This window comes from Eptatretus burgeri, chromosome 3 (genome assembly GCF_056783735.1).
Source record: "Eptatretus burgeri isolate ZD-2024b chromosome 3, Ebu_testis_v1, whole genome shotgun sequence".
In the NCBI taxonomy this organism is placed as follows: domain Eukaryota; kingdom Metazoa; phylum Chordata; class Myxini; order Myxiniformes; family Myxinidae; genus Eptatretus; species Eptatretus burgeri.
In genome coordinates this window covers 82,628,886-82,651,916 of record NC_140963.1, presented here as the reverse complement: position 1 = coordinate 82,651,916, position 23,031 = coordinate 82,628,886, and the positions used below count along the sequence as shown (strand labels likewise).

The following is a 23,031-nucleotide window of genomic DNA, read 5'->3' as shown; positions in this document are numbered from 1 at the left end:
TGGATGCCACAGATCCCTGGAGCGACCCCCGATTCCCTCCAAATTACGAGCGAGCCAAATTAACCCTTTAAGAGAAGCAAGATGGCGTCTCAAGGCGAGCGGGAGCTGGGGGTATTAGAAATGTATATGTGTAGTAATGTAGAATCCATGGTCCAGGATGAAATCCCCGTGCAGGAAATGTTAATAGTACAGGAAAACGAACTCGCCCAACTGAACCCAGAGCCCGAAATGGGTGCGGCAGCGGCCGCGGTGTATGACACCTCCCCTCCCCCTCTCCACCAAAGCCCTTCCCCGACCCCTGCCGAAACGGCTCACCCAAGCGCACCCGACATGGCCCAGCTATTCACCATGCTGGCACAAATGAATGCGGAAATGACAGCGAAGATGAATGCGAACATGAACAAGCAAATGGACGAAGTGAAAACGAGGATGGATGCGAATACACAACAAATAAATGCGGATATGAAAGGCATGAACGAAAGGATGGATACAAATACAAATGAAATGAAAAACGAAATGAACAAGCAAATAAACGGAATGGAAGCAAACATGAAGGAGGAAACGAAAAAGCGACGGGGTGAGACACAGAACATGGGCCGATGCCTGCAGGCGGGCATGAAGGCCGTGACCAGGGAGATCAAAATGGCGACTCCACGTGTAGAAGCGAACGAACTGGGAGGGGGTGTGACGATGACCGAAAGGGAAAAATTAAATGGGGAGACCAAAACGTGTGAGACGAGACACGAGGTGACGACAACGGAAATAATAGTTGAGACAAGGGAGGTGAAGAGGTGACTGAGATGGCAGAGACACGGGAGATGGGAACGATAGAGGGAAGACTACACGATGAAGACGGGGTAAGTGACGCACACACACACACACACGGAGGTAGTGGAGGACAATGGGGGTGAGCTGGTGGACTGGGTGGAGGCCCGGTGCGAGCAGCGGGATAGCCTCCTCCAGGAACGAGGGGAGGGAGTATGCCCCCTTGAGGCGAGTCACGACCAGGTGGGTTCGGTCGTGCTTTGCGAGTTTGAGGGGAGGAGTGCTGTGGACAGGTGCACGGAGAGCTTGGGGGTATAGAGGCCCCGGAGACCCTTGTGGGGACACGAATCCCCAGTGTAGTTGTCCCTGTGTGTGTGGTGCAAGGTGTGAGTGCGTCCCCGTGTGTGGAAGCGACCCCGTGTGTGAATGGTGTGGTGGCGATGGTGCCGGAGTACGTGCTTCCCAGCACGCCGTGTGTGGATGAGGCACCGTGTGTGGAAGAGGCCGTGTGTGTGGATGAAACGGCCAGTGTGGATGAGGCACCGCGGGTGAGTGCCCCCGCGTGTGTGGGTGAGGCACCGTGTGTGGAAGAGGCCGTGTGTGTGGATGAAACGGCCAGTATGAGTGAGGCACCGCGGGTGAGTGCCCCCGCGTGTGTGAGTGAGGCACGGAGTGTGGATGAGGCACCGCGGGTGAGTGCCCCCGCGTGTGTAAGTAGTATGGTTTGTGTGAGTAGTGAGGCACGCGTGAGTGAACGGCCGAATGCAAGGGAGACCGTGTGTGTGAGAGAGCGGTATGTAAGGGAGATGTTGGTTGGCATGCGGGAGCACGCAGCCGCGTCTCCCGGGGTGAATGTAATGGAATGGAGTGTGAGCGTCGTAACACGCCGGTGTGCGTGTGTTGAATGGCGACGACGACGGCGACAGAGGAAAGAAAGCCGAGTCGCGGCTGTAGTTGTTTCGGGGACCGTGCCGGGTTCACCCAGCAGTGAGCACGAGGTCCGTGCTGTGCAACGCACGAGACCACCACGTGCTCGCTTGCGAGAGTGAAGTCCCGGTCCGGAAACGCACGCGGTGGATTTGCCGATCCCGCGGACGGACAAAGTTTAGGCAGGATTATGGATTTGGACCGGACGGGTTCTCCACGCGATCGTGTGTGTTAAGCTCCAACGGGCAAAGCACATGTGTTCGCGTGGGGAACCGCTCGAGACGTGGGGCTTGTGTTTTTTTTATATGCGCACGGTGACGTCATGGCTGCACGCGGGGTTGGAATCCGGCAGGTGTATCCCTGCCGGATGGTACCGTCCAAGGAGGGACGAGGAACACGTGCAGCTGCATGACGTCACGGGCAGGTGTAAAGTGCGCGAGTTGCCGCGCTGGTGCTGCGCATGAAGAGAAAAAAAAAAAAAAGCAAGCCTCACTTTCGGGTGCACAGGATTCCTGGGCAAGGGGTGGAAGACCCCCTTGACCTGGGCACAGGATGGAAACTAGTTAGGGGGAAGGGTTAGCTTAGCTAGACCGACTTCATGGGGCAGGGGTAAGTCCTCATGGAGTCCGTGGAATGGATTAGTTAGAGGGATTGTAGCGAGATTTAGGTTGGGGAATTGATTAATGGGATTATTTGGAGACAGTGACAGACTTGTGGATGTGTAGAGGGGACGTAGTTTAGCTACGTAGGTTAAAAGGAACGTGCTACTAGTTTAAGGGACGACGTGGGAGCACGAGTTAGTTAGGGGATGCAAATAGAAGGATGGCAGAGTTCAGCGGTGTGTGTGTTGAAGAGTTGTGGGTTGTGAGGTGAGTACGTGTACATGTTGAGTGAGTGAGGCCAGCGGGTCTGTGTATATGGAGCTGATGGGGAATGCATGGTGTGATGAGTGATTGGGGGGAGGAGTGACTCCCGCCCAAGGGACCCCGGGGTCAGTGTAGAGTGAGTTAGCTGGGTTAGTCAAATTGAAAAATGGAGGTCGTTTTGTTGTTGGTGGGAAAGTAGGCTCGAGACCCATTTGGAGGGGTGCAGGAGCCCTGTTGACGGGCTTGGGAGCGTGGCTGCGAAAGGTGAGTATCGCTGAGTGGGTACCCCGGGCACCAGGCTAGTCGGCCGCGGTAGGCCATGGGCCCATGGGGGGCCGGGATAGAGTAGTGGGCACGGGTGCGCCGGCTTGGTGCGGGGGCCCGGGGCGCCATTAGCCGCGTGGGCAGTGTTGTGGGCATGGTGACCCTCGGAAAGGGGCCCGGGAAGCCAGCCTGCCACGTGTGCGTTTCAGGGGAGGTGCCATGGGGGGCACTCCCCGGTGTTAGGGAGCTGGTAGGCTCGGAGGCAGTGTAGTGCCCGGGGGTGCCATAGCGGGAGATTCGGCAGAGGGTCGTGCCTGCCAAAGGGAGCCACGTGTCCCAGCCAGGAGACCGTGTGAGGGCACGGAGAGAAAATTGGGGGGGCGAGGCCCGAAATTGTGAGGACACCAACACAGGCGACGGGAATCTGGGTTGTTAGAACCAATAGTTTAAGCGAGAGGCGCTTGTTGAAAGCCCCGGGGTAGTTTAACAGTTAAATGGTTAGGGTAGATTAGGAGATGTACCCCTCCGCACCATCCATCCCCTCGCTGTCGTTGTGGGCCGCTGGACCCACTTTGGTTATAGATCGCCGAACTCTGGGGAGGCCATTCTGAGGCTTCGTTGGGCCTCGGCACAGGACGTTAGCTCTCCCTTGTTCCCCTCCGGGAAGGGAACGTAGGGGCTGGGAGTAGGCTAGGTGACAGGATAGGTTAGCCAAAGAAAGACGATAAAGGGGGTTAGGGGACGATTTATAGTGGGGAAGTAAAAATAAAAACAACAAAAAAATAAGTTGGGGCTAAATTGGGGTTTGACAAATTAAGGGAGTGGGTATGTACAGTGACAGGCAAAGGCGATAGGTGGGAGGGAGACAGGTAGGTAGGTCCGAGCCCGCCTTCCAAGTGGCCAGCACCACCGCACTCCCTCCACCAACCTCCACGGAACGGCAAAGGCTGGCCAACTCCATCTGCAGCTGCTGTGCTGCAAGGCCTGTGCCGGCTGGATCGTCTGCAGCTGCTGTGCTGCAAGGCCTGTGCCGGCCAGTTCATCTGCTGGCTGTTTTTCTTCAAGGCCTGTGCCGGCCAGTTCATCTGCCGGCTGTGTTTGCCTGCAGCGGCCTTCTTCTGCGGGCTGTGTTTGCCTGCTGCCTTTGCCATGCCATGCCCACTGCCCACGTTCACCAGCCCCATTCAATTTTGCTTTGCCCCCCCCTGTTCATTTCCATGTGCGCCAGGATCCGCAAGGCAACAGTTTGCAAGCTGCAAGAACTGCCCTGTTGGCAGCTACAACACGGGCCTGCAGTGGCGGCCCATGCACCGTGTTTGCGTTCAGTGCATCCGTTCATCCATCCATTCGTTGTGCTCATTGCGTGTGCCACTTCAGCTGGCACGGAGACTGTGTTTGTGCAGCCCATGCACCGTTGTGGTTCACTGCGTTCAGTTAAAAAGGGAAGGCCGTGGACTGCGTGTGAGCAGCCGGCCACGTTCCCTGTCACCTGCATTATTTGAGCCAGAGACTGCATGCGGGCAGCCTGGCTCCCTGCTAACTGCTTTCTTTTTGCAGAGTTCAGTGATCCTGGGCCATGGTTTAGTGTAAAATTTGTAAGTTAAGGTAAGATGTACTGTAAATATGAGTGCGCCCCCGGCATGTCTGTCCTAGCGCCGGCAATTTTATTTAAGTCGTCCGTGTGAGTGAGTTTGTTTAGGTAGTTACTCAGCCCTTAGGTTATTTATTTTGGGGACACGAATACCATGAATGTCGCACTCAGGGATCCGTAGGTAAAATGTACTAGGGGAAAACTACACATGATGGCACACGAAAATTTGATGACTCGGGACGAGTCTGTAAAAAGGGGAGGGGGTAGTGTTGTGGTTGACCAAATTCGCAAACCACCATTCAGGTCCCTTAGGTGAGATATCTCGGTAAGTATATGTGTAGTTAGGCCCAAACCCGTTGTCTAGAGGGAATAAATGTCATTCATGAGGGCTGCGACTCTTCAGGATAGCCGTTTTTCTTTTACTATCTTTATTTTGGACCAACCGCCATTATTACCACCACCAACCACGTCTCAACAGCCATCACAACAACAACCACCAACCACAACGCCGCTTCACCACAACCGCCATGACCTTTACCGTCACAACTCGCCACCATCGCATCACCGTCATCTCGCGCCACTCCTGGGCACCGATGCTGGACTCGTGTAGAGCGCGCACCGAGCAGCGTGTTCAAAAGCATCGCGGACTTTCCGCAGAAAAACGGATCAAAAACGACTCACGCCCACTTTTGTTCCGTCCAATCGGTGAGCGAGGGGCGATTTGGCCCCGCCTCCAGGGCGTTGGAGGGCGGTCGCTATATGCAAATTCATGGATCAAAAAGCATTCACGCCCACTTTTCCTCGGGCCAATGGGGAGCCAGCAAGAGAGGTGAAAGGTCGGAGGCAGAGGGTCAAAGATGAAGGAGCGAGGCCACGGGGGATATAACGGGCCGCGTTCGTCAGTCGAGGCAGTTCAGTTCGCAGGAGGAACAGTTGAGTTGGAAGCGGAGAAGGAGTTCGCAGTTGGCAGTTCGCAGTTGGGAGTTCGCGGAGTCGGAGTGAAGAGGACGGAGCTGTGGAGAGGCGGCGGCGGCGAAGGCGGACGAGGGGGTGCTCGCGTCGGATTCGGGGAACTGCGGAGGGAAAGGCCGGCGGCGCGACCGAGGTCGTGGTGGAGACGCTCGTCGCGGGACCCGAGATTTTGTGAAATCCTCCTTTCCCCGAGCATCAGCAACCCCCTCCTGTTTCCCCCCCGCGCTGAGATAGTGCGACAAAGGGGGCCCCCTTCCCACCCCCTACCAGACACTGTCCGCGAGGCCCGCGGAGTTGAGGCACCACCGCCGCTCCGCGTCTCATCATCAGACGGGTAGGCCCGACACGGTCTCGGCCCCAGGCCCGCCTACCCCCTCATCCTGGAGGGTGGTTCTCTTTTCTTTTGCTTTGGGAATATGTGTTGTCGGCGCCGTCTGTGAAGTAAAATTGTAGAAGTGTTGCCGTGTGCTCGCGTAGTCGGTATTAGATCTGCATTGTTGCATTTGCTTTTTGTCTTCTTCTTTTACATGTGCTTTTGGTGGAATTGTATATGTGTGCTTTCCGTTCATCGCGAAATAAATGTGCTTAGTGTTGAACTGTTTTCCCGCTTCGCTTCGTCATTTCTTTCATTGAATCCCCATCTTGCTTCACGTAAAGGGTTGGTCGTGGGCTAAGACGCCCGATAATTAATCGAACCGTCGAGGCCGACGAATAACACCGCTCGGTTATCCCGATAGTACGGAACGGGTCGCTTAAGTGGCCCGTGTCCGAAGTCGACCTGCGGCGAGGTGCGATCGCCCGGTCTACCCTCCGTGTGGGTACTTAGGTAGGTCGAATTTGGCGAGCAACCCTATCCCACGCGGGGGCCGATTGGCTCGATCGCGGTAAGACCGAAAGGTCCACCCGTGACTGGTTCCCGGCGTTAGTCCGAGAGGGTCACGACTGGATTGTCCGTCCGGTGGGCGACGTGCCGCGATTCGAGTTACGTGGCCGTTCGCACGCCGGCAGGCGCGAATCCGCAACAATATATGTATATGTATATATATATATATATATATATATATATATATATATATATGTATATGTATATATATATATATATATATATATATATATATATATATATATATATATATATATATATATATATATATATATATATGTATATGTATATATATATATATATATATATATATATATATATATATATATATATATATATATATATATATATATACACACATACAGTCATGCGCCTCATAACGACAGGTATACGTTCTGACGAATGTGTCGTTAAGCGATTTCGTCATTGTGCGAACATCTTGGAGTGTACTTACACAAACCTCGATGGTATAGCTGACCACACACCTCGACTATATGGTATAGCCTATTGCTCCAAGGCTACAAACCTGTACAGCATGTTGCTGTACTGAATACTGTTGGTAATTGTAACACACATCCGAGATGGACGGAAGACGCGTTAGTTTTACCTTTCTGCTGTTCATGACGGCCATGGGTGTTGTTAGCGGCAGCTTACAATCTTCTCTCGCATCGATTATTTTTCGAAAGGTGAATAAATAGCGTTTGGATTTTATAAATACGTAATCATTGCATCGATGTTATAATTTATAAATGAAGAATCGAGCACCTGTCAGTTGTGTGATATATTTTCAGAGCAGTGCGAATGTTTTAACAACATAAAAAGCTTTACTGAAAACGAATTTGTGTTTTCATTTCAACTGTAACAACAACGATTTCTTTGCAGAATTCTTTAACTCAAAGGTAACTCACTTCCTGGAAGGTAAACGTGTCAAAAAAAACTGGTCAAAGAGGACAAAAATAGGGGTGTTTTAGGATGTTAGGTCAATATTTGGTCAATTAGAACGCTGATTTTCTTGAATCCCGATTTAGTGTGACCCCGATTTTTTTTCTTCACGACTAGTGCATGCCCGTAGATGCATGGCCGTACGTGCAAACCCTCCCCCCCCCTGCAAAAAAAACTCAAACCGAGTGCCAGAAACAACAACCACACAAGCCATTCCTTCGCTTTCACGTGCCCGTACGTGCGTGGCTGTACGTGCAAAAAAAAAAAATATATATATATATATATATATATATATATATATATATATATATATATATATATATATATATATATATATATATATATATATATATATATATATACTTTAAAACCGCTTGCCAGAAACAAATACACAGGCCGTTCCTTCGCTCTCGCGTGGCCGTACGTGCATGGCCGTGCGTGCATGGCCGTACATGCGTGCCCATACGTGCGTGGCGTACATACAAAAAAAAAATAAAAAAAACTTTCAAACCGCGTGCCAGAAACAACAACCACACAGGCCATTCCTTCGCTCTCGCGTGCCCATATGTGCGTGGCCGTGCATGCAAAAAACAACAACTTTCAAACAAACACACAGGCCATTCCTTCGCTCTCATAAACGACGACTGGATTGGGGCATTGTGTTTATCTATAAATGCGGATAAGAAATCGAGAAATTATTAGGATTGAGATAGTGAGACCCAGAAGCTTGAATGTAAGGACTTCTTCAAGAGGATTGCTGAGAAAGTAGATGGGGGGTGGGGGGGGGGTTCCAGACGTTCCTTTCGGAGAGACAGTGAGACTGTGAGATTTGTCAGGATTGAAAGATATGTTCCACGGTTTGGGCGAGCTTGTGATTTTATCCAGATCCGCAGTGTTAAGAGGCTGCTGCTTGCTGATCTGATGGATGGCAGAGGGTGGAGTCATCAGCAAAGAGATAAAGAGGATTTTCCAGAGAGTCGGAGAGATCATTGATGAAAACTAGAAAAAGAACAGGGCCCAGAACACTGCATTGAGAAACTCCAGCTTGGCAGGAAGAGGGGATGATAAACAACGGGTTTGGGGCTAACTACACATGTACTTACAGAGATATCTCACCTACGGGACCTGAATGGTGGTTTGCGAATTTCCTCAACCGTAACAATATATATATATATATATATATATGAGCCTGGTGTTGGCGCAGTGGTTCGGGCAGCGGCTTCGGATCCAAAAGGTCCTGAGTTCAAGCCCCGTTGGGCCACTGAATTAATACACCAGGGGGTTGACTCAGCCTGTCATCCTTCCGAGGTCGGCGAAATGAGTACCAGTGTACTGGGCCGGTGTATACCCCGGTTAAAATAGGTGTACCATATCCCTGTGTCGTAAGAAGCGACCAGGGTTGCGTCAGGAAGGGCATCCGGCGTAAAACATGTGCCAAATCACTATGCGGATCATATGGATGATCCGCTGTGGCGACCCCTAAAGGGAGCAGCCGAAAGAAGAAGAAGAAGAAGAAGATATGTATATATATATATATATATATATATATATATATATATATATATATATATATATATATATATATATATATATATATATATTTGTACAAGATGTTTCAAAAAGAGTGATGCAAGTTTAAATGTTTATTTGCAAAGAAACAGAAACCTCAGGAACGTGAACCAAACATTTCTTGAAAGCTTCTGACAAGGTGTATTTTCTATCACTGTTTGCTATTACAGTATATCACTGCGAGTTTGTGAGAGGCCAAGGTCTGAAATTGTCATTTACACAAAATCCTTGTAATTGACATTCTCAATGTGTGCCCCTCCACAGTTCAGACAGGCATTGATCCTGACTCCAAAGTTCTGTACAATTTTCCTGTAGGTCTCATGTGGCACTGCCTGGAGGTACTCTGACACCTCTTGCTTCAGATCATCCAGTGTGGTAGGGCGGTTGGTATCTATCCTGTCACTGAACCAATTGCACATAGCAAGTCTCTTTCTCATGTCATCTTGAGTCAGTTTATGCCTAGTAGAGATGATGTATGGGAAAAGCTTCAGTTCCTTAGTGAGGATATGCCAGACTGACTGATGTTGGTTTGATGCCGAGCTCCCAGAAGCACTGGTGGTGGGACTTCTTGAGACTGTCCACTGCAGAATCCCGCACAGTGTCGATGTTGGCTTGGTTCTTGGTTACTGATGCTGGCCTGCCACTGTTGCCCTTTCTCTGGTTGTGCACTGTACCTTTGTGCTCAAAATGTTTCACAATACATTGAATGGCACAATTTGTGGGTCCATCACGTGTTCTGAGGTCGTATTCCCGGCAGAACCTCCGGTGGGTGTCTACATATGATTTAGTCTCATACCAGAGTCACCACTTTTGTCTTCTGCTTCACTGTCAATGGCATCGTTGGGCGGCGGAGCTAGAAATCCCAGGAAACAGAGCACGATAACACCACCAAACCCTAAAAAGGAAAGCGATTTAGGTCAAAAAACAAATGGCAAGAAGCCAAAGTTGTATCAATCTTTTTGAAACACCCTGTATATATTACGAGTAAATACCACCCGTGGCTTCCCTGACAGGAATATTTAAAAGGGGTGGGGGTTAGAGAGAAAAAGAGGTGAGGTGTGGGGGTGAGGAGGGGTGAGGAGGTGGGTGGAGGGGGAGTGAGTAGATGGGTGGAGGGGAAGGAGCGAGGTGGGTGGAGGGGGAGGAGTGAGGAGGAAGGGGGAGGAGCGAGAAGGTGGGTGGAGGGGGAGTGAGGCAGTGATTGGAGTGGGGGGAGCGAGGAGGTGTTTGGAGGGGGGAGCGAGGAGGTTGTGGAGGGGGAGCGAGGAGGTGTGTGGAGTGGGAGCGAGGAGGTGTGTGAAGGGGGAGCGAGAAGGTGGGTGGAGGGGGCAGAGAGAATTTGGGTGGAGTGGTGGAGCGAAGACGAGGAGGGAGAGGGGGAGAATGATGAAGAGGGGAGAGCGATGCTTCAGCGCACGTCACAATACACTATGGGAGGTGGGTTGTGCAAGGAGGGGGTGGAAGCAAGGAGAGGGAAGGGGGTGTTCTGGACTTGCATTTGGGAGTGGGACTTGAAGGGAGGGGTGGCTGGGCCCATCTGCCAGCCTGAGTGCACGATTGAATGAAACGGGGTACAGCATGTTCAATGTTCAAACAGGATATGTCAAAATAGCATGTTCAAACAGGATAGCAATACCACCCACCACTTACCATTTTTAAAGGGATTATAACATGGGCTTCCTTTGAGGTATGCGACTCGAAATGTGGCTGCCACACTGTTTACCCACTCTGGAAATGGAACTCTCCGAGCAAGGCAAACACCACCCGGAGTGCCAAAGAATGCACAAACTGGACAAACGAACACCCTTCCACCAGCCAGACCCACCGCCAAGCCCAACCCCGCAATCCAAACCCCAAAACCCAGCTGAGGCCAAGAGACTCTCGAGGCCATTGCACCCAAGCTGCAGCTCATATAAATGCTCGGAGATGCCAGTGTTCATGCCTTTATTTAATTTCACTACACGTTTGACAACTAAGACTCGATAGGCCCCAGAATCTCTCAACCCGAACCGAATCCCAAAGTTCAAACCACGGTATCTAGCCAAGCAGCACCCCCAACCTGACCATCCACCCAACCTGCATAATCCCCGATACTGTGGGCTCAAAACACAACACAAACACCACAGCACAACATAACCACCTCCAAACCAAAACACATCCACCTGTGGGAACTTATCATAACCACCCATTGTTTATCACTTCATGAGGGGTGGGGGAACGAGAACAAACGAAGAGATGGGGGAAGGGATGGATGGGGTGGAGGGAAGGTATGGATGGATGGATGGAAAGTGGATTCGCAGTAAGTTCCACATTTGTTCATGAACACACGGTACTCCATTCTCTCAGAATGACTACGAAGTGTGAGGAATTAATGAATGAGTTCCCACTTCCTGTTCCTTCATCTGCCATTACATTCCCTGCAGCATCTGCAATGAGCTTGGGTTTTCAAAACAACTCTCCCCTAATAACCTCTAAAGTACTCCACCAGGCGGTGTGTCTGGGCAGTGCTCAACATGACCACTCCGAGGTGAAGGTCACATTTTAAACTCTTGTCAGATTTAACTGAGATAATAGAACACACGTTTATATATGTACTTCATTTACATTAACACCTAACATTGTCTTGAATGTCAATTTGTAATTTTACTTTCAAAAACGACAACAGGCATGATTTTTTTTTTTTAAAGAAGTGATTTACACCTTCGTCTGCTGTCTCGCCATGACTTACAAACATCAGTTGATAAGGAATGGCAGGCTTGGCACAACATGATACCGTACGTCAAGTGATGTACAGTATTTTTATAACCTCGTGGAGGATCTATCTCCAAGTCTGACTCACGTTGTTGTTCTTGTGGACTTTTTTGTTTCACAGCCTACAGTTTTCATTGAAACTTCCTGAAGCTTGGCATATTGGGCAGTCGATCGAGTCGGAAAAAAAAAAATTCGAAAAAAGATTTTTTCGATTAAAATTTTTTTTTGATCTACCCTTATTTGTTGGTCGTGGTGTCGGTCTGTTGGGTTGTCGATCGAGTCGAAAAAAAAAATTCGAATTTTTTTTTTTCGTAAAAACATTTTTTTTAATCTATTCTATTCTATTCTATTCTAATTTTTTTTTCTACCCTATGTGTTGGTCGTGGTGTCGGTCTGTCCGTGTGTGTGCTTGTCGGGGGGTTTTGACCCCCTTGCAGTTGTTCGATTTTGATGAAATTTGGGTGGTAGGACCAGTTTATGACCTCGTTGTGCCGCGTCGGTACTGGTTGCTAACGCCCATTTGGTTGCCGAGCAACGGGACTTTGAAATTTCTTAAAAATCATTAAAAAAAAATTTTTCGAAAATCAAAAATCGGGCCACGACCGACTGTGGGCAGTACATTCAGCCATATTGGCAAAAATTTCCAGCCGGATCCTATGAAAACTGTCGGAGAAGGTAGACTTTGAATGAACCCTGGTCAAAAACAATAAAAAAACGAAGTGCGTTATATCTCAGAGACTATGTCAGATATACATGAAACTGGTATGGTAGGTTCATGGTATGCCCTAGTTATGTGTGAGAAAGAACCTTTGCTATGGACCCCTCCGTTGCCTAGCAACGGCCGAAAAACCTCTAAATGTGGGGGTATTTTAAGGAAAAAACAATCTGCAGCATTAACCCTTGAAGCTAGAATCATGAATTTTCTTGTGCTTAATCCTCAGGTCATTCCCCATCGAACGGGCCCATCACGTCAGGTTCTATTGGGTAGTCGACTACCCATGTCCGCCTACCGGCTTGTATATGTAAAAATACTCTGCGCAGACAGTAACCATCTCAAATTTTGAAAATTCCTCCGAGAAAAAAGTTATGATGTCAAAATATCTCCGTTAATGGAAATCGCGTAAAAAATTATCTCCGAAACTAGGCAAGCTTTTAGAATTCTGTTTGCGGGAATCGAACAGGGCATTAGCAGAGATGAATTACCGCACATGATACATCACTATGACGTCATATCAATTTTTATGACGTCATTCCTATTTTTTGACATTCTTAGATCCTCGTGGAGGATCTCTAAGTCTTACTCACGTTGTTGTTCATCATCTTCTTCTTGTGGACTTTTTTGTTTCACACCCTACAGTTTTCATCGAAACTTCCTGAAACTTGGCATATATATGTAAAATACCCTGCGCAGACAGTGACCATCTCCGATTTTGAAAATTCCTCCGAGAAAAAAAGTTATGACGTCAAAATATCTCCGCTAATGGAAATCGCCTAAAAAATTATCTCCGAAACTAGGCAAGCTTTTTGAATTATGTTTGCGGGAATTGAACAGGGCATTAGCAGAGATGAATTACTACACATATGATACATCACTATGACGTCATATCAATTTTTATGACGTCAGTCCTATTTTTTGACATTTTTTGTTTCACAACCCAGAGTTTTCATCGGATCTTCGTGAAACTTTCCATGTGTATGCAGAAAGCCCACGCGCAAGCAGTAACCATCTCCGATTTTGGAAATTCTTCCTCGAAAAAAAGTAGACGTCATAATATCGCCGCTAATGGAAATCGCTTATACCTTTATCTCCGAAACTCGGCAAGCTGTTTGAATTTTGTTTGCGGGAATCAAGCCGGGCATTAATACAGATAATTAATAGCAAACCTGATACATTACAATGACGTCATATTCGTTTTTATGACGTCATCATTCAGAAGACGAGGATCTTAGCTCATTTGAGCTTGTTGATTGTGTGATGCAGTGACAGTGCAGGAACTTTTGCCGAGTATCGCCATGACTTGCAAACGAGTATCCAAGCAGCTTGTAGAGCGCTTGCTAAGTGGCTTTAGCACTCAAACAAGCACTCCAACGAAACAGGATAAAGAACGGCAGGCTTGGCAAGCAATAGAAAGCTGATTGGTAATGGAACATACCCACAAATAACAAAACATCGCTGGTTTCTTAAAATTTTCAGATTAAACTCCAGATTTCAACAGTCATTTAGTCCACGTGAGCCGATCCTCAAAACCAAAATAATATTTCGATTATGTACTTTAATTAGTCCGTGACAGGTCATCATGGAAAATCACCAAGGCGTTTTCAGGAGGCCCCCCCCAAAAAAATGGCGAATTAAGACTCCCTGCAAGGGAGAGTGGGCTGAGCAAGGGGGCTGACCAAGGATGGTGCCTTGATGAAGGATATAATTAAATAATGCCGTTAATTATCTTCAAAAGGGGTGTTTTAATTAACCCAAACACCAAATTTTCATTCTTGCACTTCCTTGGAGTTCCCTGAGTATGCATGCAAAGTTTCAGTTTCAGGCTGCTATCAACCTTCATCAACCATCCTTGCTGCTTATGTATGGCGTGAGCAAAAATCACTTCCGCTTCGCTGCAATATGCAGTGTTTGATGCTTTGGTTTGAACCTCTGCCTAAAATGAATGAAAGAAAACATTTTGAAAATTTTCTAATTGTTCTTACTCAGATTTCAACATCACCGTTATGCAGACAGAGCATGCTGGAGATGACGAATAATGGGTTGGTATCAATTGAAAGGGGGTTCTATTTTCTTTATTTCTTCGACGTGATCGAATGGGGGACTGATACTGCTTGCGGAATCCTGGAGGTGGTGACATGGCCGACGGTGAGGGAGAGCTCATGACACCACACAGCCAATCGACTCGAGTGATACCTTGCATATCGTCCACAGGTTGTTCCTGGTCTATCAGTCTGTGTGTCAATCCTTGCTCGTGTAATGAAAGCGAAACATTCCGTTGTTAGAATTGATGGTAACTTCCATCCAATACGGATTTGACGATACTAAAACGGGTCTGTGGGTTTTTGGGAACAAAACGGGCCAAACCCGTCAAATGTGGCTCACTTGCCATCTTTGGTAATGCATGTCATCAAGTTGTTGAAACTTTCTTTGTGTAAGAAGAAATTGATTTATCACACCGGATGACGCTATATGATACACATTTACAAAGAGAGAATTGGGGTCGATACTATACGTTGCAAGCATACTTGGGTTCCCATTCGTCAACATGCAAAATTTTGATGGATTTTTTTTTTGCAACAACAATGGGAAATTGAATGAATACCTATATTCATTCTCTCTCTCTCTCTCTCTCTCTCTCTCTCTCTCTCTCTCTCTCTCTCTCTCTCTCTCTCTCTCTGTCTCTCTGTCTCTCTGTCTCTCTCTCTCTGTCTCTCTCTCTGTCTCTGTCTCTGTCTCTGTCTCTGTCTCTGTCTCTGTCTCTCTGTCTCTGTCTCTCTGTCTCTCTGTCTCTCTGTCTCTCTGTCTCTCTGTCTCTCTGTCTCTCTGTCTCTCTGTCTCTCTGTCTCTCTGTCTCTGTCTCTGTCTCTGTCTCTGTCTCTGTCTCTGTCTCTGTCTCTGTCTCTGTCTCTGTCTCTGTCTCTGTCTCTGTCTCTCTGTCTCTCGTCAAGCATTGCTTATGCAATACTCTGGAGGTATCGTTCTGCGATGGAGGTACACTTATTTGTACCTCCATCGTAGAACGATCGGGGCTCTGCTGAATAAATGAATAATCGAGACATATTGGCAAAATTCATTCGTTTCACCTTTTAATGAGACATCAGATGCACATCGATCCCAGAACGTGTCATTCACATTAAATTAAAAATCACAGACGAATCATGGGTATTTCTCAACCTCATGGCACAATAAGTAATCTCCTTAATAAATATATATATATATATATATTTCATTAATATATGGAACATTTCCGATTTATCAAACTTAAATACTTCCTCAGGTATGAATTCAAAGTGGACGGACACGCCCACACCTTTGTGACGTAACACCGCGTGCGCGTTACGTTACAGCTCGTCTGACAAACGGCTGCTTTTGAAAACATCGATAAGTGAAATAATACAATAGCGGGAGCACACACACTCGAGCAATCGGACAATCGTTTGAGACGATGTATGTATAATTCCACGGCTGGTGACCGGTAGTAAAACGCGGCGGCGAAGCATGCACAATCGACGCACGTGCTCGTCGTTACACTTTCAAATCGATTGGTTGTGATTGGTTTCGATGGATTGAGTCCGTGTCGTGCGAGTGTGTGAACACGCGATGTCCATCGTACAAGGTGCGACAGCAATTATTGCACCGGTCGCGCTCAACAAACCCGGGGATATACCGAGCAGCCCGGCGCGGACACCACATGCAAATAATGCCGCAATTAAAATTTGGACATAATATGTTCAATGTCGTGTCGCTTTGGCGCCAAATTTGGTAAAATGGACAAACCCTTGAAAAAGGTCACGTGCGCCGCGTCTCCACTCTCCGGCCCGTCTCGGCTCGTCGGGACCTTGAGATGAAAACATCTACGGGATGGCTCGCTTTGTTCGAGGCTCGGTTACACGTTTTGCGTGTGCGGAAGAACCCGATTGAAAGGGTCCGTTTATAAACGACCGCGGGTGTTCCAAGAGGAACGGTCTTCCAAGGACCAACGGAAACAATGGGCGGATCGAAATGAACAACCGTAAAGCAATACCGACGTGACGGACCCTCGGGTGAAGTTCCCGCGATGGACAACGGCAGTTCCGTTCGAATGTGAACGTCGACACCTGGAAAGTGACGTCATTTCAGATTTGCTTTGGCAGATTCCCACCACTTGAGTGGCGGACGTCGGTGCAGAAATTATTTCTTGCTGGTGTACCGCTTCAGCGATGTCGTCGAGTTGACATTGCAGCTTCCAAAGTAGTATATATATATATATATATATTATATATATATATATATTGTTACGGTTGAGGATTGAGGATATATATATATATATATATGTACATAGTTTTTCAGTTTCACTGAATTCACATTCAAACGATCGTTCGAGAAATGTGCTTTGAGGTCCTGGATGGGGCATGACCCAGCAGGGACGTGCATGGTGCAGCGTTTGTCTCTAATCCCTCCCTGCACAATCGTCCCGAGGTCTGTTCGCTCCCGGCGTGCGCCTGAGCCGGACGTAGCACGAACACACCGTGCGGGCCAAGACCCCCGGGTGCCGACGTCTCCTTACGGCTCCAGAAACAACGAGTACAAAAGATCTTCCAGGCCTCGATGGTTTTGGCCGAGCAGAGCCACGCGGTCGAGGCAAGACCGGCTACGAGCGCCGCGAGGTACTTGATCATGAAGATGGCGAATGCAGGCCGGGGCCTGAGCGCTTGCTCGTCCTCTGGTGTACACTCTCCAGCACAGTTCCACGTGCGCTGCCATGCCTCACGGTAGTGCTGCTCGTAGAGGTGACACACGAGTGTGGCGGCCGCTGGGACCGTGTAAAGCAAGGCCACGGCACCCAGGCGCAACATCAACCGTTCCAGCTTGTCGGTCTTGCGTCCGCCTTGCTTGATGGCGCTTCGGATCCGCACCAGAGACACGAAGCCTGCCATCAGGAAGGTAAAGCCAAGGAGAAGGTACAAAGCCAAAGGTATGAGCACGAAGCCACGCAGGGCTTGGGTGTCCTGGTTTCCCACGTAGCAGATCCCGCTCAGGGGGTCTCCGTCAATGGCGCTCAGAGCCAGCACTATGACCACCTTGACACTTGGCACGAACCACGCGACAAGGTGGAAATAATGTGAGTATCCCGCAATTGCCTCACTGCTCCACTTGAGGCCAGCGGCGAGAAACCAGACCAGGGAGAGCACGACCCACCAGACAGCCGCGGCCATGCCGAAGAAGTAGATGAGGAAAAAGACCACGGTGCAAAGTGCTGGGCCCGTGGCCGCGTAGTAGACCGTTCTGAGATTCTGGTCGCACGCAACAGCCTCGTGCCCAGCCAGCAGGCGCGCAATGTACCCGAGGGACACGAACAGGTAACAGAGCGAGATGAACACGATGGGCCGCTCGGGGTACTGGAAACGGGCCGAGTCGATGAGAAAGGTGAGCACGGTCGCGAGGCACGAGGTGAAGCACAGGGATGCCCAGAGTCCGATCCACAGCGCAACGAACGCCTGCTCGTCGGAGCTGAAGAACGGACTTTGGCAGGACATGGCGCAATCCGTGGGGATGCTTCCCGCCAGCGAGCGGATCCGGCTTGCTAGTCCTCTCAAGTCATGCCGCTCGCCAGACATATCCACCATGGGTTCCTTGCACTTGCAAGGGAGGTCCTCGCACGGGGTGAGCACCACGGGCCGTGAAGGTGCACTCGATGGAGGCGACGAGAGCAATGGAATCGATGTTGCCTGTGGAGGCGATCTCACTGGCGTTGTCGCTGGCGTTGTCGACTCCTTTGTGGTGTTGTCCATGCACACGATCTTCGAACCATCTGCTTCGGGCAACTGATCGCAGCGCAGTTGGTCTGGCCAGTTAAAGCCGTACTGGTGCATGAGCGGCGCACAGCCGGAACGCGCTCTCTCACACAACGCGCGACACGGTAGTAATGGCTGTCGGTAGTTGCTCAGGCAGATAGGGATGTACATGCTGCACAAAAAGAAGCGCAGAGACGGTGAGCAGTTGATCTGAACCAGCGGCCAGAACTGGTTCACCTCGAGTCCGGCCTCCTCCTGTCGATCATGGTTGAAATTGTTGGGCATCGACGTGAAGTTGTAACCAATTCCTTTACACATTGGCAACGAGATCTCCTCACACAACCTTTCCTCAAGGTCTTCTGGCTCCTCCGAGGCACCATTCGTGACCTTCAAGAACAACCAAATTACCACGAAGAGCGCCGAGACCGCCATGGTGATCGAGGGTTGTTACCGTCCTTTTGAATCTGGTGCACGTGAACCTTTGAGTTGCACCGTTTCAGGATCGTACGGTTAGGCCGGCAAGCATGGAACTCACCTCTCTCCCTCTCTCTCACCCCTCCCCCTTGGATCTAGTCGCTGGGGGGTCTTCTTCAAGCCGGGGCTCGAGCCATCATGGTGTCGAGAGAACTCCGGCCGAGTTGTTACCCAGTGAGAAGGGAAGAGGAAGAAAGTGCAGGACAAACAACCTCGAGAGTTCGGGTTACAAGAGGAGCCGTTTCGTCTGTCGTTGGCACAATCCTGCGGGGCCTTGGAACTTGGGTGAAACGCACACCAGATCCAGGTTCGGCTTCTATCTGTGGGCGCACTTTGCTCTGCAGGTCTCGGCGCGCTTTGCGGGCCGCGTTCTGTGCGTGTCGCACAAGAAGCGACGGCCGGGCGGGCGGGGCGGCAGTCTCACAGGCGACTCCTGTCCCCCAGCTTCCCACCACGTCTCCCTTCCTTTCTCGCGGGGCCGTCCGAGAAGGCTTCGGACAGTGCGTCACTGTACGCGGGTCGTGTCCGGCACTAAGGGCCTTCTGGCTCACTGGGATCTCTCACAAGACAGGTGCACGTCCCAATGGGCTCCCCGTTCAAACAGCCAAACTTTTCTCTCCCCCGAATCTGAGCTCGTTCTTCTCCTCCCACTTTGTCCCCTCTCATCGTGTCAGGGCGTCCCCGAGCCCTGCCAGCGTGTTTGTCAAATCGGCACGGTTACGAGAAACCGGTTACGCCTGGTGAAATGTCCCTGGCTTGTGCCTTCAGGTCTAGCAGAAAATGCGATGGTTAAAAGTGCCAACGACAACAGGTCGCTCCCTGCAGGGTAACACCGTGTAGATAGGTCTTCAAAAGCCCACCGTGCCGAAGTGGGTGGTCAATTAACCGTCCTACCTTGAGCGTGAGATGACCATGTGCCAAGCAGGTCTATCTGAAGACCCTTTAGTCTCTCATTCGCAAGTTGTGACATTTTGATGACTGCCGGGTACCTGTGATGACATTTTTCCAAAGCAGGAACTGGGGTTCAGGTTCCAGTGTGGTGCTAGTGACCCATTTGCAGATACACGATCTACGGTAACGCATGACGGCCGTAGCCGGTGACCTTATCTTCAATTAGCGCCACCAGCGGCTCCACACCCCACGTCCGTCTGTCGGTCAAGGTCGAATTCCAGACGAGGTCACGTCGGGCCACGACGCGCCTCTGCGCACCGATTCGGCTTTCTCGATGTTCAGTATCGGCGAATGATCCCCGAGAAATGCCTAATTATGCCTTCACCCGATGGCAAGTCCTTGCGGCTTCTCTCACCATATTTCACTTTTGTTTATGTGTTACATTTTTAAAATTCCCCAATATGAACTGTACGTGCCACGTGAGAACGTTTCCATAGTACGTTGACCACACGCAATCGATTGCTCACACCATACTGCAACTTCTCAATTAGTCGCCTTGGAAGGTTTTTGACCAAATTATTTCACGAACCGCCTGGTCGGACCTGATGCTCAACTGAGGGGTGCCACCGATAACTTGCCCACTCTTCACGAAAGACACTGCGATCTTTGACATCCATCTTCGGGCAGGTGCCCTTTGTGATGTTACCTCCTCTCCACCTGCGAAGCACCGATCGAGCTGGTAATACAGGTAGGTGTCGGGAATCAAACCCAGGCAGTTCATGGGCTACCTGTTCATCCTGTCATACCATTTCGATGATTACCTAATTTTAAGAAATTGTATTCTGACTCTTGCAGACGTCATGAGGTTGTCGAACATAAATAAACATGAATTGCTGAATGCACTTCATCATGTCTCGGTGACTCATCCAGCAGCATAATGTTCTTTATTTCTTTCTTTCCCACTTCCGGGTCCAAGCATCACCATTGTGTTCCGTGACTGTCTATGACGTATCGGCTCGTCTTCAACGGCACCTGATTGCAGTGAAAACCGAAAAGCACAAACTTTTACCCCAGGTTGTGTGTACAAACGTGGAGTTTTTCCATTGTTTCGTGCACTCACTACCTTGTATTGTTGTATCTGCACTTTAATACATGGGCATGCGATGTACGTATTAGTAAACGCGTGAAATGACAGTAAAATCGAAAGAATCAAGGTGCAACCTGTGAAACCCGTTTACACCTGCAAAGCCACAGGTGTTGCCAAAGCCACAGGTGTGTAGGGCGAAACCCTAAATGGGAACACGCAACCTGAAAAAAAAATTTTTTTTTCAAAGCATGAGTTATTCCGAATTATTATTACTTTGTGTCTTTAACCTCGTCTGTACCTTAGAATCCTGAGTTTGAGCCCCTGTGTTTTCACCGTTGAATTAACACTAGGTGGGGTCGACTCAGACTGTCGTCCTTCTGAGGTCGGTCGGTGAAATGAGTACCGGTGTACTGGGGTAATAACCATTCGGGTGACCTGCGTCGGAGTGGCAACCCATCCAGGACTGTACTCTTGGTTAAGAAAACTTCCTCGGCAACCCTATACATCTTTGCGGCACAAAAGGAATGGTGTTATTAATATTAACCTAGTCTGTGTACAACCAGGTACAAACGCCAGGCACCGTTTAGCTTATTGTCTGCCAAGACTCCCAAACACAACAATAAAATCTGCATTTTGTATTCACTGGCCTGTGCGACCATTATATTGCCTGTTTGTCATCCCCGAGGCAGAAATTTGTATTCTTTTATTTATTTAACTTTTTTAAAATTTAATGGGAGTAATGTATAGCTACCTGGGTTATATGGCCACTGTTGTTTACCAATTAGGGGTGGTTTGCAGATTCAGATCTTCCCTGAGTCTTGAAGTTTGACTTCAGTCATAAATATATATATATTTTTTTTAAGATTCCTTCTTTTCCCAATTAAATAATCTGCACAAACTAATGAAGCTTTTCAACAAGTCATTCAAAGTTATCAAAACAACTCTAACTTGAATTAAAGAAATCCTTGCATACGTCAACATATGTTAAAGCGAAGGAGGTTGCAAACCATTCCAGGAACAGCATTCTTACAGCAACAGGTGTGCGAGGAAGTCACATGTAATGAGTTTGTTTTGATCTGCAGGAGTTGAGACTCATGGGATAGTTTGAACTATGGGTATAAAAGGTCAAGATTCAGGAACCGACTTGAGATTTGACTTGAGGTGATGCAAACAGTTCCCTCTGCAGTCTGAATGAAGACCAGGACAGGGCAGAGTCAGAAAGTGTGTCGTGAAGTCGAGAGGGAATAAAGGGACCGATGAGTGAGGTTAGGTGAGAACACCAGCACAAGATGGCCTTCCATAATTATCAACAGGCACCATGTGATAGTTAACATCCAGAAGTGACTGTGAGCAGACATGGCTTAACATCTCCGGTGAAAGGATGGCATACTCAGTGATGTACCATCCTGTCCAAGAAAGAAACAAACCACCACCACCACTACTCCTACAACTACTATTATGGCTACTACTACCTTAACAGCCCCAATTATTCCCACCTTGTTGTGGGGTTTGCCAGGGAAGGATTTTGGCCCAAGTCTTTCACAAACAGGCTGGTCAGGCCTGACGCTTAATTCAAGGTGATTTGGGAAATACTTTGTAATTTGTTCAGGGTACTGGCGATAACTCACCTACTCTTTACGAAAGACACCATGGAATCTTTAACGTCCACCAACTAATGCCAGCAGACAGGACACCCAGCTTAACATCCATCTAAGTAATGGCACACTGCGATGCAATGCTCTGCCTGCGAAACACCAATCCAACAGTTCATAGTCTGGTTGGGAATCGAACCCACCTTGGACAACTCAACGATGAATGTGTTTGCCGCACTGGCCCAATACTTTTGGTAATCTGATTGGTTTGAACTAGCTCCAGGACTAAAATCATTTTTGATGTCCAACGACAAAGTGAAGCTTCAGCAATACAGGTGTGAAGGCAGGTGTGTAATAAATAGACAATAACCGTGATAATGTGATAGATGAACTTTGGGAGGTGGACACGGTAACTCTTTTACTTCGCATTCCATAGGTTGAGTTGATTGATTGACTTTCTCATGGAAGAGTGGTTCCGCATCCATCCTGCAGAATTCCAGATGCTGGTGGACTCCATGCCACGGCACATGCAGGCCGTAATGGCCACACATAGTGGTCCAACGCCCTATTAAGTGACTTTACATTGGTGTTTCCATTTTATTGTCCACTACCTGTACATGGAGAGACCAACGGATTGGACGAAGTCACTTATTGTTTTGTTCCAAATGTTCCAATGTTGTCCTGTTTGTTGTTCCAATTTGAGTACGCAACTCACGATGTACGAATCCCCAGGTTCAATTTTGTTGATAGTTCTCTAGAATCGTCTTCTAAGATCCTTATGTAAATGTGCATCGAAGTCTTCCATATGTGGTTGATCTGCATGTAATTTATGGTCAAGATCCTCCATGACCTTCAACACTGTGGAGATGAATAATTTTTGGATGGATCAAAGTCAGAAATAAAGGAGGTTAATGAAAAGAGGAAAGAAGAACAAGGACGAGGAAGCTGATTTGATTGAGATACTT

The 23,031-nt window shown here is 48.7% G+C and overlaps 1 protein-coding gene and 1 long non-coding RNA gene across 2 annotated transcripts; both read right to left on the bottom strand.

Annotated features, from left to right (window-relative positions):
• Nucleotides 1–8,840: 8,840 nt before the first annotated feature.
• On the bottom strand, nt 8,841–20,107 carry LOC147030316 (uncharacterized). The gene is made up of 2 exons (XR_015056308.1): nt 19,990–20,107; nt 8,841–9,674 (listed from the first exon to the last, which is right to left on the bottom strand). It is a non-coding gene; the product is annotated as an uncharacterized LOC147030316 (long non-coding RNA).
• LOC147030317 (frizzled-8-like) lies at nt 15,318–19,862 on the bottom strand. Its single transcript, XM_085874239.1, has one exon. It carries the CDS (start codon nt 18,452–18,454, stop codon nt 16,595–16,597), a length of 1,860 nt encoding a protein of 619 aa, XP_085730365.1. The 5' UTR covers nt 18,455–19,862; the 3' UTR covers nt 15,318–16,594.
• Nucleotides 20,108–23,031: the final 2,924 nt, after the last annotated feature.

Bases quoted from the DNA above. Each gene is read 5' to 3' on its own strand.
- LOC147030317 (XM_085874239.1), bottom strand. From the start codon at position 18,454: ATGGCGGTCTCGGCGCTCTTCGTGGTAATTTGGTTGTTCTTGAAGGTC.